We start from the raw sequence: 25285 nt of genomic DNA, 5'->3' as shown, positions 1-25285 counted from the left end.
TAAAAGGAAGCAACACGAGGGAGCATAGCGGGAAGAGTACTAATCAGTGAAGAGGTGAGAATGTGGTGTATAAGAGTAAAAGGCAGCAACATCAGTGTGTATAGTGGGAAGAGTACTGATCGGTGAAGAGGTGAGAATGTGGTGTATAAGAGTAAAAGGAAGCAACATCAGTGTGTATAGCGGGAAGAGTACTGATCAGTGAAGAGGTGAGAATGTGGTGTATAAGAGTAAAAGGCAGCAACATCAGTGTGTATAGTGGGAAGAGTACTGATCGGTGAAGAGGTGAGAATGTGGTGTATAAGAGTAAAAGGAAGCAACATCAGTGTGTATAGCGGGAAGAGTACTGATCAGTGAAGAGGTGAGAATGTGGTGTATAAGAGTAAAAGGAAGCAACATCAGTGTGTATAGTGGGAAGAGTACTGATCAGTGAAGAGGTGAGAATGTGGTGTATAAGAGTAAAAGGAAGCAACATCAGTGTGTATAGCGGGAAGAGTACTGATCAGTGAAGAGGTGAGAATGTGGTGTATAAGAGTAAAAGGAAGCAACACGAGGGAGCATGGCGGGAAGAGTACTGATCGGTGAAGAGGTGAGAATGTGGTGTATAAGAGTAAAAGGAAGCAACATCAGTGTGTATAGCGGGAAGAGTACTGATCAGTGAAGAGGTGAGAATGTGGTGTATAAGAGTAAAAGGAAGCAACACGAGGGAGCATGGCGGGAAGAGTACTGATCGGTGAAGAGGTGAGAATGTGGTGTATAAGAGTAAAAGGAAGCAACATCAGTGTGTATAGCGGGAAGAGTACTGATCAGTGAAGAGGTGAGAATGTGGTGTATAAGAGTAAAAGGAAGCAACACGAGGGAGCATGGCGGGAAGAGTACTGATCGGTGAAGAGGTGAGAATGTGGTGTATAAGAGTAAAAGGAAGCAACATCAGTGTGTATAGCGGGAAGAGTACTGATCAGTGAAGAGGTGAGAATGTGGTGTATAAGAGTAAAAGGCAGCAACATCAGTGTGTATAGCGGGAAGAGTACTGATCAGTGAAGAGGTGAGAATGTGGTGTATAAGAGTAAAAGGCAGCAACATCAGTGTGTATAGCGGGAAGAGTACTGATCAGTGAAGAGGTGAGAATGTGGTGTATAAGAGTAAAAGGAAGCAACATCAGTGTGTATAGCGGGAAGAGTACTGATCGGTGAAGAGGTGAGAATGTGGTGTATAAGAGTAAAAGGAAGCAACATCAGTGTGTATAGCGGGAAGAGTACTGATCAGTGAAGAGGTGAGAATGTGGTGTATAAGAGTAAAAGGAAGCAACACGAGGGAGCATAGCGGGAAGAGTACTGATCAGTGAAGAGGTGAGAATGTGGTGTATAAGAGTAAAAGGAAGCTTCTAGCAGCTTCTAGTAGTCCTTGTAGAACTATATAAACCAGCCAGAGCTAGCGAGGTGCTGAGAGTGCGAGGTACTGAAGTAAAGGGAGGCGACTGAAGATAAGTGTGGTATAGTTTTAACACAATCTCATAGTGGTGATAACTGTAGCTGTTTAAGAAGAGAAGAGTCGCCGTAAGCTGATCGATTGCTGGGACTTGCCGGGTCTCGCTGTTTGAGGACATCGCCTGTCATACGCTACATCAGCATTATGGAAGAGAAGAAAATCCACATGGTCACCTGCAACACATGCTACATGTTTACGGATCTGCCGCACAAAAAATCCAACTTCACCTGTCAAAAGTGCAAACTTGTTGCCCTCTTAGAGGAAAAGGTGCAGGGACTGGAAGAAAGAATAGCAACTTTGAAGCTAATTAAAGAACATGAGGACTTCTTGGACGAGGCAGAAGCAACAATTCAGGATATGGAAAGTGAGAAAAGCTTCAGAACACATACAGAGGCTGAAAAGTGGACACATGTGACCAAAAGAAGCCAGCGGATCAAGTGGTCGGCACCACCCACACAGCTTAGCAACCAATATGAAGCCCTCATGCTGGAGAAGGAAAATGGCACAGCTCAGGATGATACCGTCTCTACAGGAGAAGACACACGATCATCAAAAGAAGTTACTTTGTCAACAAAAGCAGAAACAAAAGACACTCAAAAACACTCAGGAGCAAAATGCAGTGCATCCAGAAAGAAAAGAAGAGTGGTAGTTATGGGCGACTCACTACTAAGAGGCACGGAGGCAACTATCTGCAGGCCGGACATAACCGCACGAGAAGTATGCTGCCTCCCGGGAGCAAAAGTCAAGGATGTGGCCAACAGGATACCAACTATCCTCGGATCCAAGGACGAATACCCGTTCCTATTGATACATGTAGGAACAAACGACACGGCAAGAAATGATCTACCAACTATTTGTGAAGACTTTGAAATTCTGGGGAAGAAAATTAAGGAACGGAACGTACAGGTTGTTTTCTCATCAATCCTCCCAGTCGATGGCCATGGTGTCAGAAGATGGAATAGGATACTAGATTTGAACAACTGGCTACGACGGTGGTGCAGGCAGCAAGGATTTGGATTCTTGGACCATGGAGTGAATTACCTCTACGATGGACTTCTCGCAAGAGACGGGATACACCTCACAAAACCTGGGAAACACACGTTCGCCAGAAGGCTTGCCACACTCATCAGGAGGGCTTTACACCAGAAGAAGAGGGGATGGGAGAAAAGACAGCAGACAAGAACATGCAACAGAAGGACAAACTAATCAAGGATACTAGATGCCGTAAAGAGGACCCAAGACAGGGTAATCAGAAGGAAGCTAAGAAAAGGGGAGCAAAACTTCGTTCCTGCATGCTGACCAATGCAAGAAGCCTGACCAATAAGATGGAGGAACTGGAGCTGGTAATGTATAAGGAGAAATACGACATAGTAGCTATAACTGAGACATGGTTAGATGATAGTTATGACTGGGCGGCTAACCTGCAAGGATATGAATTGTTTAGGAGGGATCGTAAAAAAAGGAAAGGGGGTGGAGTCTGTCTATATATAAAGTCCAGGGGGTGGAGTCTGTCTATATATAAAGTCCAGGAGGTGGAGCCTGTCTATATATAAAGTCCAGTTTAAAGCCCAGACTAAGAGAAGATATTCAAGAGGGAAATGAAGAGGTGGAGTCTCTATGGGTGGAGATACAAGGAGGGAAAACTAATAAAATCCTCATAGGGGTTTGTTATAAGCCACCAAATATAACAGAAACTACTGAAAATATATTATTGAAACAAATAGACAAAGCAGCAAATCACAATGAGGTGATTATTATGGGGGACTTCAATTACCCCGATATAGACTGGGAAACTGAAACCTGCGTATCTCAGAAAAGAAACCGGTTTCTGTCAGTAACTAAGGATAATTATCTGTCCCAACTTGTGCCGGGCCCAACTAGAGGGGCAGCCCTTCTGGAGGCCAGATAGAGGGGCAGCCCTTCTGGAGGCCGGATAGAGGGGCAGCCCTTCTGGAGGCCGGATAGAGGGGCAGCCCTTCTGGAGGCCGGATAGAGGGACAGCCCTTCTGGAGGCCGGATAGAGGGACAGCCCTTCTGGAGGCCGGATAGAGGGGCAGCCCTTCTGGAGGCCGGATAGAGGGACAGCCCTTCTGGAGGCCGGATAGAGGGACAGCCCTTCTGGAGGCCGGATAGAGGGACAGCCCTTCTGGAGGCCGGATAGAGGGGCAGCCCTTCTGGAGTCCGGATAGAGGGACAGCCCTTCTGGAGGCCGGATAGAGGGGCAGCCCTTCTGGAGGCCGGATAGAGGGACAGCCCTTCTGGAGGCCGGATAGAGGGACAGCCCTTCTGGAGGCCGGATAGAGGGGCAGCCCTTCTGGAGGCCGGATAGAGGGGCAGCCCTTCTGGACTTAATTTTAAGCAACAGGCCAGATAGAATAACAGACGTACGAGTGGACGGGCACCTCGGGAATAGTGACCACAATATAATACAATTCCACTTGTCCTTTAGTAAGGTGCCTTGGAGGGGGGTTACAAAAACGCTGAATTTCAGCAAAGCAAAGTTTGATCAGCTTAGAGAAGACCTTCGCCAAATTGATTGGGACAATGTCCTCAAAAATGGGAGCACAGAAAATAAGTGGGAAATTTTTAAATCGGTATTAAACACCCACTGCGAGCGAGCCATACCATACAGAAATAAAAGGGCGAGGAACAGGAGAAAACCAATGTGGCTAAATAAGGATGTAAAAGGTGCAATGAATAATAAGAAAAAGGCATTTAAAAAGCTAAAACAAGAAGGCAGCGAGGAAGCATTAAAAATATATAGAGAAAAAAATAAAATGTGTAAAAAACAAATATATTTAGCAAAAGTAGAAACTGAGAGACTCATTGCTAAGGAAGAAAACAAATCCCAAACTATTCTTTAATTATATAAACAGAAAAAAGATTAAAATTGATGGTGTTGGCCCTTTAAAGAATAATGAGGGTAAAATCATAGAAAGCGATGTGGGAAAAGCAAATGTTTTAAATACTTTTTTCTCAACTGTGTTCACACAGGAAAAGCATATGCCACGGGAAATGCAGAGTGATCATGTAAATGCCCCATTAAGTATGACCTGCCTAACCCAGGAAGAAGTGCAGAACCGACTTAGTAACATTAAAATTGACAAATCACCAGGCCCTGATGGCATTCACCCTCGGGTATTAAGGGAGTTAAGTAATGTGATAGACAGGCCTCTATTCCTTTTATTTAAAGACTCTATAGAAACTGGGTCTGTTCCACTGGATTGGCGGCTAGCAAATGTGGTACCAATATTCAAAAAAGGGTGCAAAAGGGAACCTGGAAACTATAGGCCGGTAAGCTTAACATCAGTTGTGGGTAAAATGTTTGAAGGGTTTTTAAGGGATACTATTATGGAATGTCTCAATGTTAATAACTGTTTAACTCCATATCAGCATGGATTTATGAAGGATCGCTCCTGTCACACTAACCTGATCAGCTTCTATGAGGATGTAAGCTCTCACATGGACGGAGGAGAAGCATTGGATGTCATTTATCTCCACTTCGGTAAAGCATTTGACACTGTCCCACATAAAAGACTGCTAAGTAAAATGAGAAAGCTTGGGCTCAGGGAAAATGTGTGTAGATGGGTAGGTAGCTGGCTTAGTGGTAGAAAACAAAGAGTGGTTATTAATGGCGCATACTCAGATTGGGCCAGGGGTCTGTACTGGGACCTCTACTTTTTAATATATTTATTAATGATCTGGTGGATGGTTTACAGAGTAAAATATCAGTATTTGCAGAGGATACAAAACTATGTAAGGTAGTTAACACAAAGGAGGACAGTTTGCAACTACAGATGGATTTGAGTAAATTGGAGAATTGGGCTGAAAAATGGCAAATGAGGTTTAACACAGATAAGTGTAAGGTTATGCACATGGGAAGGAGAAACAGATGCTACGATTACTTACTAAATGGGAAACTGCTGGGGAAATCAGACATGGAAAAAGACTTAGGCATTTTAGTCAATAAGAAGCTAAATTGGAGTGCCCAGTGTCAGGCAGCAGCCACCAAAGCAAATAGGGTGATGGGATGCATTAGAAGAGGTCTGGGGGCACGAGATGAAAACATCATTCTCCCTCTGTACAAATCACTCGTCAGACCACACTTGGAGTATTGTGTGCAATTTTGGGCGCCGGTGCTGAAGAAAGACATTACTGAACTTGAAAGGGTTCAGAGGCGGGCTACTAAAATAATAAATGGAGTGGGTGCATTACAATACACGGAAAGGTTATCAAAACTAGGTCTATTTACTCTAGAAAAGAGAAGACTTAGGGGAGACCTAATAAATATGTACAAATATATCAGAGGGCCATATAGAGATCTCTCCCATGATCTGTTTGTACCAAGGACTATGACAAGAACAAGGGGGCATTCTTTTCGATTGGAGGAAAGAAAATTCCTACATCAGCATAGAAGAGGGTTCTTCACGGTAAGAGCAGTGAGGCTCTGGAACTCTCTTCCTGAGGAAGTGGTGATGGCCAACTCACTGAATGAATTTAAGAGAGGAATGGAGGCTTTTCTTGTTAGCAAAAGTATAGAAGGTTATAAATAGCATAATCTTACAGGTAGATAGAAGAGCGACCAAGATTATTAGAGGAATGGGTGGGCTGCAATACCAAGACAGGTTATTAATAGTGATGAGCGAGTACTAAAAAGCTCGGGTGCTCGAAGCTCGGGCCGAGCCTCCCAAGATACTCGTGTACTCGGGCCGAGCACCGAGCCCAATGTTATCCTATGGGAGACCCGAGTATTTTTGTGAAATGACCCCCCGGCAGCATGTAGAAACCCTAAAAATGTCACAAAAGTCTCAGAAGAGTGCTCAAATGACATGGCAACAGCATGGGGAAGACCCCTTGAAGCATTTATCACTCAAAAGTCACAGCTGTGAACAATTTTGTCCGCGTTTTACGCCATTTTTACGGACTCACCAGAAAACCTTGCAAAATGACCCCAAAATGAATTTTGATGGCGGAAATGTTAAGGGCACATACACAATAGTGAGATAGAGCTGGTGTATGTTACTTTTTGAGATTAATACATGAAAGATTTTACATAAACATTGTGTGGCACTCCGATGTCCAAAACGCACGTTTTGTGCTTTTTACTAGCGATGTCGGTCATTTTTTTTTTCATTCTATCTCCCGTCGGTCGGTCTCGCTCTGTCGGTCTCTCTCTGTCTTGTCTGTCCCCCTCTCACAGTCTGTCGGTCATTCTCCCCCCTCTCTCTTACTCACCGTTCCCCGATCACTGCTGCGGCGCTGCACGGCATTCACACTGCTCCTGCGGCTTTTCCTCTTTTGAAAAAGCCGGCCGCTCATTAATCAATCTCGTATTCTCTGCTTTCCTGCTTTTCGGCGCCTATGATTGGTTGCAGTGAGACACGCCCCCACTCTGAGTGACAGGTGTCACACTGCACCCAATCACCCGATTTGCCAACGCACCAGGGTAAATCGGGAAGAGCCGGGTACAGCCCCAGAACCGTCGCATATAATGTATGCGGCAATTCTGGGCGGCTGCTGACTGATATTGTTAGGGTGGGGGGCTCCCCATAACGTGGAGCTCCCCATCCTGACAATACCAGCCTTCAGCCGTATGGCTTTATCTGGCTGGTATTAAAATTGGGGGGACCGCACGCCGGTTTTTTTAATTATTTATTTATTTATTTTACTGCACAGTATAGACACGCCCACCGGCTGCTGTGATTGGGTGCAGTGAGACACCTGTCACTCAGCGTGGGGGCGTGTCTCACTGCAACCAATCATAGGCGCCTGTGGGCGTGGAAAGCAGGGAATATGAGATGGCTGTGTACAGAGCACAGCGCGCCGGCCGGTATAAAGGCTCGGTCACGCTGTGCAGGCCGGCCAATCACTGCAATTCCACAACTAACAGGGCTGTGGCATTGCAGTGGTCTGCCAGCCAATCCCTGCATGAGGGCTGGCTCTCAAAAGAGCGCCAACATGCAGAAATGAAGACCACGAGTAAAGCACGAGTATTGCAAAATTACTCGGTACCCGCCGAGTAGCCCGAGTACAGTGATACTCGTGCGAGTACCGAGTAGTAACAAGCATGCTCGCTCATCACTAGTTATTAAACTTGGGGTTAGTTAGTTAGGAAAAACAAAGGCTTAGGGGGATCTAATCACAATGTATAAATATATGAGGGGACAGTACAGAGACCTTTCCAAAGATCTCTTTACACCTAGGCCTGCGACTGGAACACGGGGGCATCCGCTACGTCTTGAGGAAAGAAGGTTTAATCATAATCACAGATGAGGATTCATTACTGTACGAGCAGTGAGACTATGGAACTCTCTGCCGCATGATGTTGTATTGAGGGATTCACAAGTAAAATTTAAGCAGAGCCTGATCACATTAATTGAAAAATATAATGTTACCAGTTATGTATATTAGATTTTATGACAGGGTGTTGATCCAGGGAACTAGTCTGATTGCCGTATGTGGAGTCAGGAAGGAATTTTTTTCCCCATTGGAGCTTATTTGACACATTGGGGTTTTTTTGCCTTCCTCTGGATCAACATGTTAGGCTACGGGTTGAACTAGATAGACTTAGAGTCTCCCTTCAACCTTAAAAACTATGAAACTATGAAACACGAGGGAGCATAGAAGGAAGAGTACTTATCGGTGAAGAGGTGAGAATGTGGTGTATAAGACTAAAAGGAAGCAACATGACGGAGTATAGCGGAAAGAGTACTGATCAGTGAAGAGGTGAGAATGTGGTGTATAAGACTAAAAGGAGCAACATCTGAGTATAGAGTGAAGAGTACCGATCGGTGAAACCCCCGGGGATACGGGATATAGAATGGTAGGACACAAGGATGTCTAGAAAACTGGGATGAAATTGTCAGAAGGGATTGAAAAAAAGAGGATTATCTAAATATTTTAGTTTCTATAGTATGAAAGGAATGTATAAAATTTGGATGACAAGGGTCAATGACCAATACTAGGTAAAAAAAAAATTGGAATTTACAAACATGTATTAATAATATACAGGTTTAGCGAAGAAAAGACTGTACATTGATCGGAAGACAGAGATAACCTATTTAACTCCTTAACAACCAATGACTGGTACGTCCTTGGTTACTGCGGGCTACGGTGGCAAAACAACGACCTTTGTGGCCAGAACAACCAGATCAAATAACCCAAAATAATTAAAAAGTGTATTTCATTGGGACATATTTAAAATTGCATGTAACAAACAAATAGAGGTCACAAAGAATTGATACATAGAAATACCCCAGATGGGGGAACAACCAACGGGATGGGTTAAAAAAATAAATACAGTGCAGGTCAGGAGAGTTTACAAGTGACTAGACATATTTCAATGATAATGATCAACTAGTCTTTATTTTAGGCACAAAAAAATGTAGATACATTGCCTACTACGACCATGTAGTGCACAACTCACCCATAAGTCCCCTACACATAAAGCATTTAGCGAAACGCGCGTTGGGTTATCAAGGGAGGAGTGGAGAGCCAGTGGTAATCCCCACAGATTTCTGCTGATCTGATCAGCTGACGTGTGGGGGCTAACAGGCTCAGGTGGATTGGAGATCAGAGATCTGCCCAATTCTGTTAACGCTTTAGATCGCGCTGTAAAAGTCTGACAGTGCAATTTAATAGGCTGCGACAGGAGATTGCCCTATTCCCCAAGGACATCGGCAGCCTCATGATGCGATTACGGAGTGCCATGCTGTTACCATGACCATGCGGCGTCAGATGATGACCTTGATGCTGTAATGACTCACTTCTTGTAAGAGGTGGCAGAGCACAGCACTCACAGGAGATGAGCATTTCTCCTGATCAGAGAGATGATGTTGGTGGTGATCAGATGGTGATGAAGGTGAAGCATCGGTCTTATCAGGAGAAGCGATTGGACTGTGGATTCATAAAATCCCCCCAGGAAACTAGTAAAATTAATTTAAAAAAATAATAAATAAATATGGAACATGTCCAAATTGTAGTAATTTAATTCTTCTATATGTTACTGCATGTATTCACTAATCTAGTAACAATGGTAATGATATAATAATGCTATGTCTGCATATATCCACTTAATATAACATTGCACAGCGGGTGAACTTATGACCTTATACTGTTCGTAAAATATGTATTCCTCTTGTTTTTAGCTGATATTGTAGACGTATTTTGTGGTTAGTAACAATGACTAATTTGTAGATAACAGGAAAAAGGTGTTTAAACTGTGATTGAGGTAAAGGTTACATTTTGGCTGAGTATAAACAGTTATTGTATGACGTATTTTGGAAAGTCCCGCTCTGGACTTTCCCTTTAAGTATTTAAGATACGCTTTTATGATCTCTATATAAACCTGATCAAAAATCATATTAACGCAGACATTTTGCTGGCGTTCTGGCAAGCTTGTCTCCTTGTTATAGCAGGAAATAAATATAGGTATATATGGAATTCGGACGTCCTCTGTTTTTAATTGGGAAGAGACTTATAGAATTCAGGATTTTTTAAGGATGATTTTCTGTCGTTTTGAAGAATACACCAATTTTTTGCTCTGTTCCTAGATTCTGATACATATATTATTATTATATTATATATATATATATTATAATAAATATATATATATATATATATATATATATATATATATATTTTCGGAGATATATATATAAATAATATATATATATATAAAAAATATATAATGATCACTGTTGAAATGAAGATTTCCATTTGAGTCTAATTTTTTTTAAAAAGTTTTAGTCGGTATGTTTTCTCCTTGTTGAAATATAGTGAGATTCAGGAAATCTATTGCAGCATCATTTATAATTTGGGAGAACACCAAGCCCCAATTGTTAGAAGCAATATGTGATAATAATTATTGTACATTATTTTTTTTAATTATCCCAGATAAAGAATAAATCATCAATATACCTTTTATAAATGACCATGTCTTCACTATATATGGAATCATAGACCTATAGGGCCTCAAAAACTGCCATGACTAAATTGGCATTTTTTTGGTGCGATTTTGGAGCCCAACGCAGTCCCCTATTTTTGATATGCAGTGTTCATATAAGTGAAAAAATTATTGTGCAGTATGAAATGTAAACCTGATAAGATGATTTTTTTTCTGAGGGGCGCTTCCGGGTTAGGACACGCTGACCTTTTAAGAGCAGAGAGCCCTAATCACGCTCCCGGGAGACCTGTGCGGCATGTTCAGGCCTTGGGAGTCAGCAGCAGGGACTAGAGCAGACTCCACAGCTGAGTGGCTGAGAGGGTGAGTGCGCCAACATCCCTGCCAGGAAAAGGAAGCAGAACAGTGTGGGGACGTCGGTGCATGCATTAGTCTAGAAGACCAAGCAAAATTTCTATGAAAGCTGCTTGTAGGATTGCTAGAGAGGCAAATTGGATCCCCCGGTTGACTGCAAAAGACCTTCAGGAAGATTCAGCAGACTCTGGAGTTGTGGTACATTGTTCTACTGTTCAGAGACACCTGCACAAATATGGCCTTCATGGAAGAGTCATCAGAAAAAAACTGCATCCTCATGACAAAATTCAGCATCGTGAAAGAACATCTAAACAAGCCTGATGCATTTTGGAAACAAGTCCTGTGGACCGATGAGATTAAAATAGAACTCCTGAACCACAATGATCAACGGTATGTGTGGCAAAAACAGGCCACAGAATTTCAGGATAAGAACATCCGCCAACCATTAAGCATGGGGTTGGCTCAATCCTGCTTTGGAGTTGTGTTACAGCCAATGGCATGGGAAGCATTTCACAGGTTGAGGGAAAAATGGATTAAATGAAGTGTCAACAAATTCTTGATGCAAACATAACACATCTGTAAAAACCCTGAAGTTGAAAAGAGAAGAAAAAAGGATGAGAAGAAAAAAGGATAAAAAGAGAAGAGAGTAAGGCTTCTACAAATGCATCATAATTTTCAACACACTTTAAATGCCACTATAGAGGACCTCAAAAGGTGAAAACTGAAGATTTTACAATGACACACAGTCCCTGATCTGAACATCATTGAAAATCTGTGGTGAGACATCAAACGAGCAGTGCATGCAAAATAAGCCAGGAATCTTACCGAACTGGAAGACATCTCCAAGAATAGATGAAAATTCATCAAACAAGAATTGTAAGACTTTTTGCTGCTACGAAAAGCGTTTACAAGCTGTGATACTTGCCAAAGGGAGGTTATGCTATGTAGTAAACATGTAAGGTTCACAAACCTTTGCATCAGTCCATTTTCCTTTTTTGTTAAATTTAAAATGTAAAACATGAAAATATTTTTTTTTTGGCTAAAATACAAATGAAATGTCATCTTTAACTTTATGCCTTTTGGAAATAAATCCATCTTCAACTTGCTTAACTGTACTCAATAAGAGTAATTTTGCCCTGGGGGGACAAAAATGTTGCGTGCCACTGTATGCTCTCTGCGGTTTTGTATGCGTTAAGAAAAATTTACTGCCTACAAACACACTGGTTATCTTACCCTTTGCCACTCTACACGCCTCTGTGAGTGCCTTCATCTCTACCTCCTGTGTAGAGATGCAACAATCAAAAAATTCACCGCACTCTCAATTTGTTGGATGCAAAAGAAAAACATTTCTTTTCCTTACAAGTGATATAGAAGAACACTGTGAGCGACATGTCTGCACTGGCGTTTCAACCCTCCTTTATCAAACGGTCCCTGAACAAAATAAAATATGTGTCAGGATCAATAAAATAAAACAAAAAGCAAAAAATGAAAACATAGACAGAATGCTATGTACAAAGGTCAGCAATACACACAATATATACATAATAATAGTCAACAAAATGACAGTCAAAATGTTAAACGACATTTAACATATCTTTAAATGACATATCTAGAGGAATTGGAATAAGGTAAAGCAAAGGTTACACCCTTGTGTGAGGTAGAGTAGAGACAGGGGGTCAAGCTCCAGGAGCAGCAATTATTCTAGAGAGGAAGTACAGCAAGAGTTAAGTCTTTTTGTAGGAATAAGGTAGGATTGAGGGTTAAGCCCCAGAGTATAATTCGCAAGAAGCTAAGGGGGGCTTTGCACGTTGCGACATCACTACTGCGATCTCGTCGGGGTCAAATCGAAAGTCGCAACGTGTAAAGCCTAGAAGCACCGGAAAACGATCACAAAAGCGTCAAATCGGTGATCTGTGCAGTGCCGGTCATTTCCATAATTTCGCTGCAGTGACGGGTACGATGTTGTTCCTCGTTCCTGCGGCAGCGCACATCGCTGTGTATGAAGCCGCAGGAGCGAGGAACATCTCCTTACCTGCGTCCCGCCTGCAATGAGGAAGGAAGGATGTGGGCAGGATGTTTACGTCCCACTCATCTCTACCCCTCCGCTTCTATTGGCCGCCTGCCGTGTGACGCCGCACGACCCGCCCCCTTAGGAAGGAGGCGGATCGCCGGCCAGAGCGACGTCGCAGGACAGGTGAGTGCATGTGAAGCTGCCGTAGCAATAATGTTCACTACGACAGCTATCACAAGATATCGCATCTGCGACGAGGGCGGGTGCTATTGCACTCGGCATCGCTACAATCGACTAGCGATGTCGCAACGTGCAAAGCCACCCTAAGATGGAGACAACATAGGAACAGCAGTAACAAGGTGGTATATAAGAGTAGTCCCATGAGAAGGTAAGAGGAACACAGAGAGGGACATGAGGCATGGCATAGAATGGGGGGGAACAGGTATATAAGTGAAGAAGAGGCGGAGTAGGTACACAAACAGGATTACCTTAAGGTTCAGGATGTAGGCATGAGGATAAGTGTGCATGTCTGCGCAATGGGAGCATGTGTATCATAACCAGCATTCTGGGTGCTTAAATAGCCGGGATGGAGGTGTGTGTGCACTACGGCCAGCTGTGCATGCTCAGTGTGTCTGTCGGGTAAAGCGCTGATGCGGGAAGCACAGGCGCGTCATGTACGTCATGAAATTGGTGCGCAGGTGCGGCTGGTGATAGCCAGGGAAGTTGTATGCAGCGGTGTTCACATGAGTGAGGCCACGTCATAGTGAACCAATGCACATGCGCGGCTGGCAGAAGCGGGGAAAGCCTGTGAGGGGTAGTGCCTATGTGTGGGCCTGGTCTGGAGTGATGTAAGAGGCACAGAGCGGTGCTAATGTTTTGAATGTAGGATGACGTTAAATGTCAACAATGGGATGAGTCCTACGGTGAATGTATAATTAAACGGAAGATGGCAAATGGATAACCTGTATAAGAGGGAAAATATATGGAAGCAATGGTGCGCTATATGAAGGGTAATGTGGAATAGTGTCAGCGTATAAGAATGTATGTAAGGAGATGGATGGGTATATGGATGTCAGTGTCACCCCCTCCCATCCCTACCATCCTTATCCTAGCCCCCCTTGTTATCCACCATCCCTATCCTTATCCTCACTCATAGGGCTCCAGGGAATGGAAATTACAAGTATCAAATTTTACTATATATTCTCAACACAGTGTTATGTGCATTTTATTTCCTTTCATTCAGGCCACATTGCAGTTTACATCATGACCTGTTATCACAATATAATCAGAAAGTTTTAGAAGTGAATGAAATCAATGGACTGAACATAGAGGAATTAAAGGTTCTGCTGCTCCAGAATGACAGACAGCTGCAGCCCGAGGTCAGCAACAAAACCTCTATTATATACCCATCATAATATTGTCATAAAGGTCAAAGACTATAACTACTATAATACTGCCCCTATGTACAAGAATATACGGTAACTACTATAATACTGCCCCCTATGTACAAGAATATAACTACTATAATACTGCCCCCTATGTACAAGAATATAACTACTATAATACTGCCCCCTATGTACAAGAATATAACTACTATAATACTGCCCCTATGTACAAGAATATAACTACTATAATACTGCCCCCTATGTACAAGAATATAACTACTATAATACTGCCCCCTATGTACAAGAATATAACTACTATAATACTGCCCCCTATGTACAAGAATATAACTGCTATAATACTGCCCCTATGTACAAGAATATAACTACTATAATACTGCCCCTATGTACAAGAATATAACTACTATAATACTGCTCCTATGTACAAGAATATAACTGCTATAATACTGCCCCTATGTACAAGAATATAACTACTATAATACTGCCCCTATGTACAAGAATATAACTACTATAATACTGCCCCTATGTACAAGAATATAACTACTATAATACTGCCCCTATGTACAGGAATATAACTACTATAATACTGTCCCTATGTACAAGACTATAACTAATATAATACTGCCCCGATATACAGGAATATAACTACTATAATACTGTCCCCTATATACAAGAATATAACTAATATAATACTGCCCCTATATACAAGAATATAACTACTATAATACTGCCCCTATGTACAAGAATATAACTACCATAATACTGCACCTACCATTGTTTCTTTACCTTTTTTTATTGTATTACATACGTAGTCACAAACTTGAAGATTTTTATTTCTTCACATTTGTGATTTCTTTACACAAGGAGAATGTAATTATCTCTTCTATCCGCTCTCATAATCTAGATGTCTGAGGTTTCTATTGGGAATTTTCGGATGCTTTGTGAGGTGAAGCACAGTCAGAGCCTCAAGTTGTTTCATGAAGCAGGAACGATGGAGAATCCTGCAGCAATAAGTGATAGAAGAGAAAATACAAAGAGAGAGGATTCAGAGGACGCTCCGCAGAGCAAGATACCGAGAATACAGGAAGGATCAGCAGGTGCGGTTACAATATATATAATGGGATCGGCATATATATAATGGGTGCGGGGCCCCAGGGTCAGCCGCTGCGGGGCCCCAGTGTTCATCGGTATGGGGTCCCAGCAGTTAGACCCCCGCTAATCACTAACTTATATCACTTATTCTGGACAATATTGAGATTTGTGTTATGTGATTCCTATCACATTGTGCTGGAGATAAATTAGAGAAAGCAAAAAGCTGTTTACAAAAAGGTCCGTCTAACAGAAAAGCCTATTTCATTTTCAGACTTGGCGAAGGGCAGGAATCAGAAAAGTCAACTTATACCTTAAATATACACTATGGAGAAAAGCACTGGGACGCATATCTTAATATTCAGCTCCAGTTCCCCTTAAGTTCCATTGCCCCGGTGTTCAACATCTGAAAGAAAGAATATAAAGCAGGATATAGTTACCGAGTCTCCTAGTGGTTGTAATTGCTCCTGCAGCTCTACTTCCGGGCCCGCTGATTATCCTCATCCATATTCTCTACTTCCGGGCCCGCTGATTATCCTCATCCATATTCATAGCTTTCTCTGGCCACCGGCATCTCTGCTTGGCTGCTGTCAGACCCCGCCCCCAGACAGTGTCTGTGATTGGTTGGAATTACAGACCCTGTCTGGGGGGTGTATCGTGGTATAAAATAAATAAAACAATTGGCATCGGGTCCCCTCATCTATTGATGCCAGCACACAAATCTCATGGCTATAGCCCCCAGCCGTGCACTTATCTTGGCTGTGTATCAAAATAAAAGAAATCGCATGCGGTACTTTTTTAAATTATTTAAATAAATAATTTTAAAAATCGGCATTCGGTCCCCCCCAATTTTGATACTCTGCGAAGATAAACCTGACAGCTGGGTGTTGAAATTCTCAGACTGGGGAGACTCATGGTTCTTGGGCACCCCAGCCTAACAATAGCAGATGCAGCCATCCAAGATTGTTGCATCCAAGAGATGTGACAAGCTGCACTTTACCCAGCTCTTTCTGATTGCCCCGGTACAGTGGCAGTCGGGGTAACAAGGGGTTAATCGCAACTCACAGCAACTCTAAGCCCTAGCTTAGTAGTGGGAGGCGTCTGAGACCCCCTCATTACTAATCTGTAAGTGAAAGTAAATAAACACAAACACCGAAAAATTCTTTATTTGAAATAATATACAAAGAAATCCATTCCCCACTTTATTAACCCCCAAACACCCAGTTCCGACGTAATTCACACGAGGTCCTACGATGATCCCGGCTCTGCTACATCTGAAATAACTGTGAGAGGCCATAAAACATGGCCACCCGCTGTGGATTTCAACGAGCGACTGAGCAACAGCTGTGAACGGTGACATCACTCAGGTTAGCTGACAACAGCTATAGGTTTCCACGGTACCCCACCTGTGTCAGAAGGTATCCTGACCTCAGGGGACCTCAATGAACTCAGTTATCTCACCTCAGGTGAGGTCATTGAGTTCACAGAGCTGCATTTCCTGGCAGAAAACTGTGGGGGAGTTTTGCAACACATGCAGATTTGGTACTGAAATTTTCACACCATATTTCTCCACCCAATCTACATCTCCTGGCAATAAATCACACCTGAGGTGAGGTTAGGGAGAGCCGTGGGAACCTCCAGCTGTGGTTGCAACTTACCTGAGTGATGTCACCGCTGATCACTGAGGCTCAGTCTCAGTCTGCAGCCTACAACAGGTGGTCATGTTCTACGGCGCACACTGTCACGTCAGATGTAGCAGAGCTGGTAACTTCATGGGAGATTATGTGTATTAGGTCAGAACTGGGTGTTTTGGGGTTAATAAGGTGGTGAAAGAGGGTGTCCTGTTTTTTTTTATTTATTTCAAATACAGGATTTTTTCAGTGTTTGTGTGCTTTTCACTTAAAGATTAGTAATGTGGGGGTCTCAGACACCTCCCATTACAAATCTAGGGCTTAGTGGCAGCTGTGAGCTGACATTAACCCCTTATTACCCTGATAGCCACCGCACCAGTGCAATCGGGAAGAGCTGGGTAAAGTGCCGGGACTGTCGCATCAAAAGGATGCAACAATCTTTGGCAGCTGCAGGCTACTATATTAGGCTGGAGGCCAAATAAGTATGGGTTTCCCCAGCCTGAGAATACCAGCCACCAACAGTCGGGCTTTATCATGGCAGGGTATTAAAATTGGGGGGACTGTACAATTTTTTTAATTATTTAATCAGAAACGCCGGTGGCTGGAGAAAGTGGTGAATATGAGTGATAATGAGTGGCCATTGAAGTAGTTACAGCTGTGGGAGGAGTTACAGCCATGGGAGGAGTTACAGGCATGGGAGGAGTAACAGCCACAGAGAAACTTGGTATGTATGTCGTTCTTTAACCCTTTTGCTTCCTTTTTTTTTTACAGTGATTTCTCTGGCCGATCACAGCTATGCCAATACTTGACATGGTTGTGATGGGGCCGGGAGTGGGTTTTCTGCAAAAGAACAGTTACCGAACATTGCCAATTTTTGAGCAAAGTCTTAGCATAGCCAAGCCCGAACGAACCGGCCAAGGCTCGTACCGAATCTGAAATTGCGAACGCAAACTCAACATGTTCCCTCATCTCTAGTGCAGACCTCACTGATACCAGTGCGTCCTGTAATAGGAGCAACAGGGATAACAAGTCATGACATTTCTTCCCGCATCGCCTGTGAGAGACATTATTGAGAAGGGTAAGGAACCACTGCAACTCAGACTCCATAACATTGCAGAGGGGTCCGAGTGCTGAACACTGTCCTTCTTTACAGTAATGTGGGTAAATCACTGGTTCTTACTAAAGAGAACAGCTGAGTATGGGGTTTTCAGGCAATGCTCCACAGAAGAAGAGGTTTGAAAAGTAATAAAAGCATATCCTCTCGTCCTGCTGCTGCTCCTGGATGGTTCTTCTGCTTGTTCCCCTCGGTTATCCCCTTAAGATCTTCCAGTAGGAGGCCTATGTGGTTAGGTGGGACCTGTAGAGATGTGTGTGGTACCACACTTGATCGAAGGAGTAAGCAGGGAGTTGTGTGAGCAGGACATGGTGAGTGGTGGACTTAGCACAGGTGGGTAATAGCTGTTATTATTTTTTTAAGCCATTCTTGTGCCTACATTTATAACACTACAGCATTTGCTTTATATATGAATTTCGGCTAACCTATGCAATGTTTGTTTATGATTAATAATACCTCCATAATTTCACCAACAGGAATGCCAGCCGGACTTGCGCCTTCTATCACATCTACTTTCCAGCAAACGCCAATTACTACACCAGTGACCACTGCAGGACCAGTAAATGCTTCAACAGTTAATGTTCCTATGATTGATCCATTGGTTTCCCACGCAAAGCCAGTGCTCTTCCCATTTCAGTTGGTGGACTTACCCAATATTCAACCAATGGCACCTAGCACCACAGGCTGTTTGGTTGATCTGCTTGTTTCTTCACCTGTTCCTTCAAATAAACCAGTGACCAGCTGGATTGGAAACCCATTGATACTACAACCATTTCCTACCATCATAGAACCAAATACTCCACCAGCAACTGGTCCTCTCATTGCCCAATCATCTTATACCACATTGTCTAATTTTCCAGATGTTCCTCTAAAGACACCAGTGACCATAACAAGCCCATCCAGCCCTCAACCATCTGGCCATTCATTTTCTTTCCCACAATTATGTGTTTCCCAGCCAAAGCCAACTACTGTACCAATGGGCATCACAAGACCAGCTATTACTCAGCCAGTTAATGCTCTAATGAATGGTCCATCCATTTCCCAAGCAAACCCAGTATCCATCCCCGTGGTGAAGGTTTCAGAAATGGCATCTCCAACACCATGCGGATTGGTTGATTGTCTTTCTAAAGGTCCATCTGTTCAAATTGCAAGTCCATCCAAATCTCAATTAATTGATACCTTTATGAAACTATGTACCTGGCCTAAAGCAAGGACTTTCAAGGTTCCATCATCACCCGTTTCCCAAGCAAACCCAGTGCTCTTCCCAGTCCCTGTGGTAGATGTATCCAGTGTTCCACCACCAATGGTATACACCAAACGAAGAAGATTGGTTGATTCTCTTTATGAACTTCCACCTGTTCCTCTGAAGAAACAAGTGACCACCTTTATTAAAAGCGCCCCCATCCATCAATCACTGGTTAGATCCACGCAACGCAGTACCCCTCCTGCAGCTGTTCCTTCCAGTGCTCCATCATCCTGTACCAGATTCAAGAATTCTCCTACAAAAGCTCCATCTGTTCCTTTGAAGAAGGTAGTCAAGTCCAATGCTCGGTCACAGATACCTATTCCAGGTATGGCTAGTTGTGTCGATGGCTCTGCCTTTAATTATGATTTCAAATGTTAAATCTGAAGGAAAATGAGATTTGTGTTGCTACTTTTCTTTTTGTGTAGTTTTTTCTCCAGCTAAGCCTTACAGAATCTTGGACATCTGTCTTTCCAATCTTTGGAAATATTGCAATCTAGGAAGTAAGTGATCCCCGGGGAGGGAATAATGGATTAAGGTTTGGATAGCTACGATGACCCGTGGCTCTCCTTTACTCCAGATTGTTGCCCGGATATGCATTACTACCTGCCGTACCGGTGGCAGGTTTTCAGGAAAGTCAAATGGGAAGATGTTACTGATATGGAGGAGACTGAGAAATCTTACTGCGACCCAAAGGTTGACAGGTACAGGCCACCCAGAACCTGCATCAGATAATGTGTGTCCAAACAGAAAAAGAAAACTATTGGTATTTTACTCTGGCTCCGACCTTCTTTGCAGGATCAATCAATTGTGGAGGCAACTCACCAGGTAACTGTTCCCACTTGTCGTCCTCAGGCTTCCGCTTATTGACTTTCTGACCATGAGATCTGAGGGGCGCCGCGTTCGTCGTCTCTCCACCGTATCATCGGTCGTGAAGCCGTCTGAATATGTTCTGACCACTGAGTGGCTGTGGTACTGGAGGGATGAATATGGCACCTGGACAGAATATGGACAGTCTGTAAGTGGTCACACAATAATGGGTGATCCTCAGAGGTGGAGCTGAGTTTATGGTTACATGAGGTCTCTTTGCTCCGTATGAGGAGACCAATCCTACAAATAACGTGACAATTGGGGTAACTTTTATAGACTTTGGGGTGGGCTCTGGGGAAAATAAGAAGCACCCTGAGAATGATATATATTTTTTTATGTTCTGTTTATTTAGAATTTGAATCATGTGATCGTCAACGTATCGTCCTCAGATCTGGAGAATCTGTATCTTGCCAATGCCAGTGCTATTATTCCTTTTTCTACTGGTGAAAACAACTATGAGATCAACTTCCAAGGTACAGACATGGATAATGTTGTGATAATTGTCATTTTTACCAATGTCTTCTCCAGAAGGGCCACAGCACTCAGTGAAAGGCCCAAATAACTGGTTTCAGCTCCCATGATGTAATGTTAAGGTTGAATATCCTTTGGGGTATGAGGTTCCCCTTTTAACTTTTGTCTAGTTTTATAGATATGAAGCAGAAGAACGTTGCGTACAAGACGGAGAGAGACGTGCGCAGGAGACCGAGATATCTGAGCTTTGATGATGTGAAATTATTGAAAGGAAGGTAAAGTCATCCCATAATATCACAGATGGAAAGATAGTAGAGACAAGTGAATTTTATGAAGTTTTATTTCACCTGTAATGCCAAATTTTTCTGGGAAATGTATTTTCCTCTGAATCGATTAGATGCAAATCAAAAGTAGACTTAAGCAACCAACTGCCATGAAAAGATGTGTGTAACAATCTGGGGTCTCCTAGAACAGCACCAAGCCCCTATCAAGCTCTCTAGGGGAAACACAGGATTAGTAAAGATAAAGAGACCTCAACATAGATGCCTATGATCCAAAAATAAGGTATAATGCTATACTGCAGGATGGGGCAGGATGAACTGCAGGGTGGGTCTGTATATACAGGTACTGAGAGGAGTGATGAACTGCCGGATGGGGCTCTACATGCAGGTACTAAGAGGAGTGATGAACTGCAGGATGGGTCTGTATATACAGGTACTGAGAGGAGTGATGAACTGCACGATGGGGCTCTATATACCGGTACTGAGAGGAGTGATGAACTGCAGGGTGGGTCTGTATATACAGGTACTAAGAGGAGTGATGAACTGCAGGATGGGTCTGTATATACAGGTACTGAGAGGAGTGATGAACTACAGGATGGGGTCTATATACAGGTACTAACAGGAGTGATCAACTGCCGGATGGGGCTGTGTGAACAGGTACTGAGAGGAGTGATCAACTGCCGGATCGGGCTCTACATACAGGTACTGAGAGACGTGATGAACTACAGGATGGGGCTCTATATACAGGTACTGAGAGGAGTGATGAACTGCACGATGGGGCTCTATATACCGGTACTGAGAGGAGTGATGAACTGCAGGGTGGGTCTGTATATACAGGTACTGAGAGGAGTGATGAACTGCTGGATGGGGCTCTACATACAGGTACTAAGAGGAGTGATGAACTGCAGGATGGGTCTGTATATACAGGTACTGAGAAGAGTGATGAACTACAGGATGGGGTCTATATACAGGTACTAACAGGAGTGATCAACTGCCGGATGGGGCTGTGTGAACAGGTACTGAGAGGAGTGATCAACTGCCGGATCGGGCTCTACATACAGGTAATAAGAGGAGTGATGAACTGCAGGATGGGTCTGTATATACAGTGTTGTGAATGTTAGTTATGTCTTGGCTGCTGGGAGGCTCCCTCTGGTGGCCAGGAAGGGTTTGGATAGAGACCAGGTGTGTTGTGCAGTGGGTGTTTCCTTTCCTAACTCTCTGCCTATTTAAGTCCTGGTCTGATTGCAGGCTGTTGCCGGATGTCAGTTGTTCTTTGTATCTCCAGCCTGCTTAATCCTGCTCTACACCACATCTTCCCCAGATAAGTGCTTGCTCTTTATTGCCTGGTTCTTTTGCTTATCTGGGTTTGTCATTTGTTGTGGTTGGTTTCAGTTTATTTCCTTCCAGGAATTTTCCCCCTCAGTGGATTGTTGGGGAACTCCCTGCAGTTCGGTGTGGAGTATAGCTCCTTTGGGTCCATGTGTTTGTGGCTTGTTGAATTTGTTATGATTCTTGTTTTCTGTTCATTGGTATGACAAGGGCACCTGGTATAGGACGGAGTTCGGATCGAGCGATCTGAGGGCCTTTTTGTACTATCAGGAAGTTGGTATTTTGCAGGGTTTTTCTCTGGCCACCATCAGTCCCTTTCCTGTCCTTTCCTATTTTAGTCAGCGGGGGCCTCACCTTTTGCTAATCCTGTCATCTACCTGTGTATTGTGTTTTTCCTATATCACCGCAGTCTTTGAATGTGGGGGGCTTGCTATTCTTGTCTATTTTCTGAGGCAGAGAGTTATTCATCTTTCCTACCTTTAGGATAGTTAGTTCTCCGGCTGGGTTCGCGGTGCACAGGATGTTAGTTCACCCCTCGGCTACTTCTAGTTGTGTTGGTTAGTAAGGGGATGGCGGCCAGATTAGTTGCCAATGCTCTTGTCACCTTTTTGCCAATGATTTGTGATGGTCTTCCATGGTTCCGGATCATAACAATACAGGTACTGAGAGGAGTGATGAACTGCCGGATGGGGCTCTACATGCAGGTACTGATAGGAGTGATGAACTGCAGGATGGGTCTGTATATACAGGTACTGAGAGGAGTGATGAACTGCCGGATGGGGCTCTATATACAGGTACTGATAGGAGTGATGAACTGCAGGATGGGTCTGTATATACAGGTACTGAGAGCAGTGATGAACTACAGGATGGGGTCTATATACAGGTATTGAGAAGAGTATTGAACTGCCTGATGGGGCTGTATATACAGGTACTGAGAGGAGTGATGAACTGCAGAATGGGTCTGTATATACAGGTACTGATAGGAGTGATGAACTGCAGGGTGGGTCTGTATATACAGGTACTGAGAGGAGTGATGAACTGCCGGATGGGGCTCTATATACAGGTACTGATAGGAGTGATGAACTGCAGGATGGGGCTCTATATACAGGTACTGATAGGAGTGATGAACTGCAGGATGGGTCTGTATATACAGGTACTGAGAGGAGTGATGAACTACAGGATGGGGTCTATATACAGGTATTGAGAAGAGTATTGAACTGCCTGATGGGGCTGTATATACAGGGGCTGTGAGAAATTCACTCTAGAATGTTATTACAAAATTGTTGTATTTGATTAACTATTATAGTACATGGAGTGTGTGCTTCTAATTTGGGCAAAGGGGTGGTTGATTACCACAAGTGTATATCTTACAACCTGAGGGGGGTTATTAATTATACTACACGTGAAAACTGCAATGGATTATATTATATTCAAGGGAAATGATTTATTACTATACTATGGTAAATTTGTAATCTGAGTTGATTGTAGTTAGGCCGGGATCAAATTGCACTCTCTTTCCACTTAAAAAAAAAAATAGATATTATATGCAATGAGTGCTACATGAGACCCAAGCAGAAGGATGGCCACTCCTGGGCCGGTGCGTTATACTTGACCCTTGACATTTAATTGTCAGAGGGTAGAAGTACAATATCTATAAACTTGCCCCATTTATGTTTGGTCCACAGTTACCAGGACATAATCCCAGTCTACAAAACTAAGCTCTTCAGTGAATTGAGTGAATTTCGCTTTCCTATACTTCCAGGATGTGTGACCACAGCTCCATTCATCCTCTGTGGGGTGGGATGTGTGACCACAGCTCCATTCATCCTCTGTGGGGTGGGCTGTGTGACCGCAGCTCCATTCATCCTCTGTGGGGTGGGATGTGTGACCACAGCTCCATTCATCCTCTGTGTGGTGGGCTGTGTGACCGCAGCTCCATTCATCCTCTGTGGGGTGGGCTGTGTGACCGCAGCTCCATTCATCCTCTGTGGGGTGGGGTGTGTGACCACAGCTCCATTCATCCTCTGTGGGGTGGGATGTGTGACCGCAGCTCCATTCATCCTCTGTGGGGTGGGATGTGTGACCGCAGCTCCATTCATCCTCTGTGGGGTGGGCTGTGTGACCACAGCTCCATTCATCCTCTGTGGGGTGGGGTGTGTGACCGCAGCTCCATTCATCCTCTGTGGGGTGGGGTGTGTGACCACAGCTCCATTCATCCTCTGTGGGGTGGGCTGCGTGACCACAGCTCCATTCATCCTCTGTGGGGTGGGCTGTGTGACCGCAGCTCCATTCATCCTCTGTGGGGTGGGCTGTGTGACCGCAGCTCCATTCATCCTCTGTGGGGTGGGCTGTGTGACCACAGCTCCATTCATCCTCTGTGTGGTGGGGTGTGTGACCGCAGCTCCATTCATCCTCTGTGGGGTGGGATGTGTGACCGCAGCTCCATTCATCCTCTGTGGGGTGGGATGTGTGACCGCAGCTCCATTCATCCTCTGTGGGGTGGGATGTGTGACCGCAGCTCCATTCACCTCTATGGAGTGGGATGTGTGACCGCAGCTCCATTCATCCTCTGTGGGGTGGGATGTGTGATTGCAGCTCCATTCATCCTCTGTGGGGTGGGCTGTGTGACCGCAGCTCCATTCATCCTCTGTGGGGTGGGCTGTGTGACCGCAGCTCCATTCATCCTCTGTGGGGTGGGATGTGTGACCGCAGCTCCATTCATCCTCTGTGCGGTGGGCTGTGTGACCGCAGCTCCATTCATCCTCTGTGGGGTGGGCTGTGTGACCGCAGCTCCATTCATCCTCTGTGGGGTGGGATGTGTGACCGCAGCTCCATTCATCCTCTGTGGGGTGGGATGTGTGATTGCAGCTCCATTCATCCTCTGTGGGGTGGGCTGTGTGACCGCAGCTCCATTCATCCTCTGTGGGGTGGGCTGTGTGACCGCAGCTCCATTCATCCTCTGTGGGGTGGGATGTGTGACCGCAGCTCCATTCATCCTCTTTAGGGCGGTCAGATAAAAACAAGCGCAGCGCTCGCAGCCACTGAGAGAATAAATGAATCAGGGGTCAAGTCGGACATAAGCTCCATTGTAACGGGGATAAA

At 44.1% G+C, this 25285-nt stretch overlaps 1 protein-coding gene across 1 annotated transcript in view; it reads left to right on the top strand.

Moving 5' to 3' along the window:
* Positions 1-25285, top strand: part of LOC142301802 (zinc finger CCCH-type antiviral protein 1-like) — a 68744-nt gene that overhangs the window by 29607 nt on the left and 13852 nt on the right. The window contains exons 2-9 of the mRNA XM_075342825.1: positions 13996-14131; positions 15060-15252; positions 18466-19560; positions 19661-19735; positions 19813-19936; positions 20088-20250; positions 20455-20575; positions 20752-20848. Coding sequence (XP_075198940.1) covers positions 13996-14131; positions 15060-15252; positions 18466-19560; positions 19661-19735; positions 19813-19936; positions 20088-20250; positions 20455-20575; positions 20752-20848 — 2004 coding nt within the window. The remainder of the gene's footprint in view (positions 1-13995; positions 14132-15059; positions 15253-18465; positions 19561-19660; positions 19736-19812; positions 19937-20087; positions 20251-20454; positions 20576-20751; positions 20849-25285) is intronic.

This window comes from Anomaloglossus baeobatrachus, chromosome 4 (assembly GCF_048569485.1).
Source record: "Anomaloglossus baeobatrachus isolate aAnoBae1 chromosome 4, aAnoBae1.hap1, whole genome shotgun sequence".
NCBI classification, from domain to species: Eukaryota; Metazoa; Chordata; class Amphibia; order Anura; family Aromobatidae; genus Anomaloglossus; species Anomaloglossus baeobatrachus.
The sequence above is the reverse complement of the archived record's forward strand: the minus strand, read 5'-3'. Positions and strand labels throughout refer to the sequence as shown.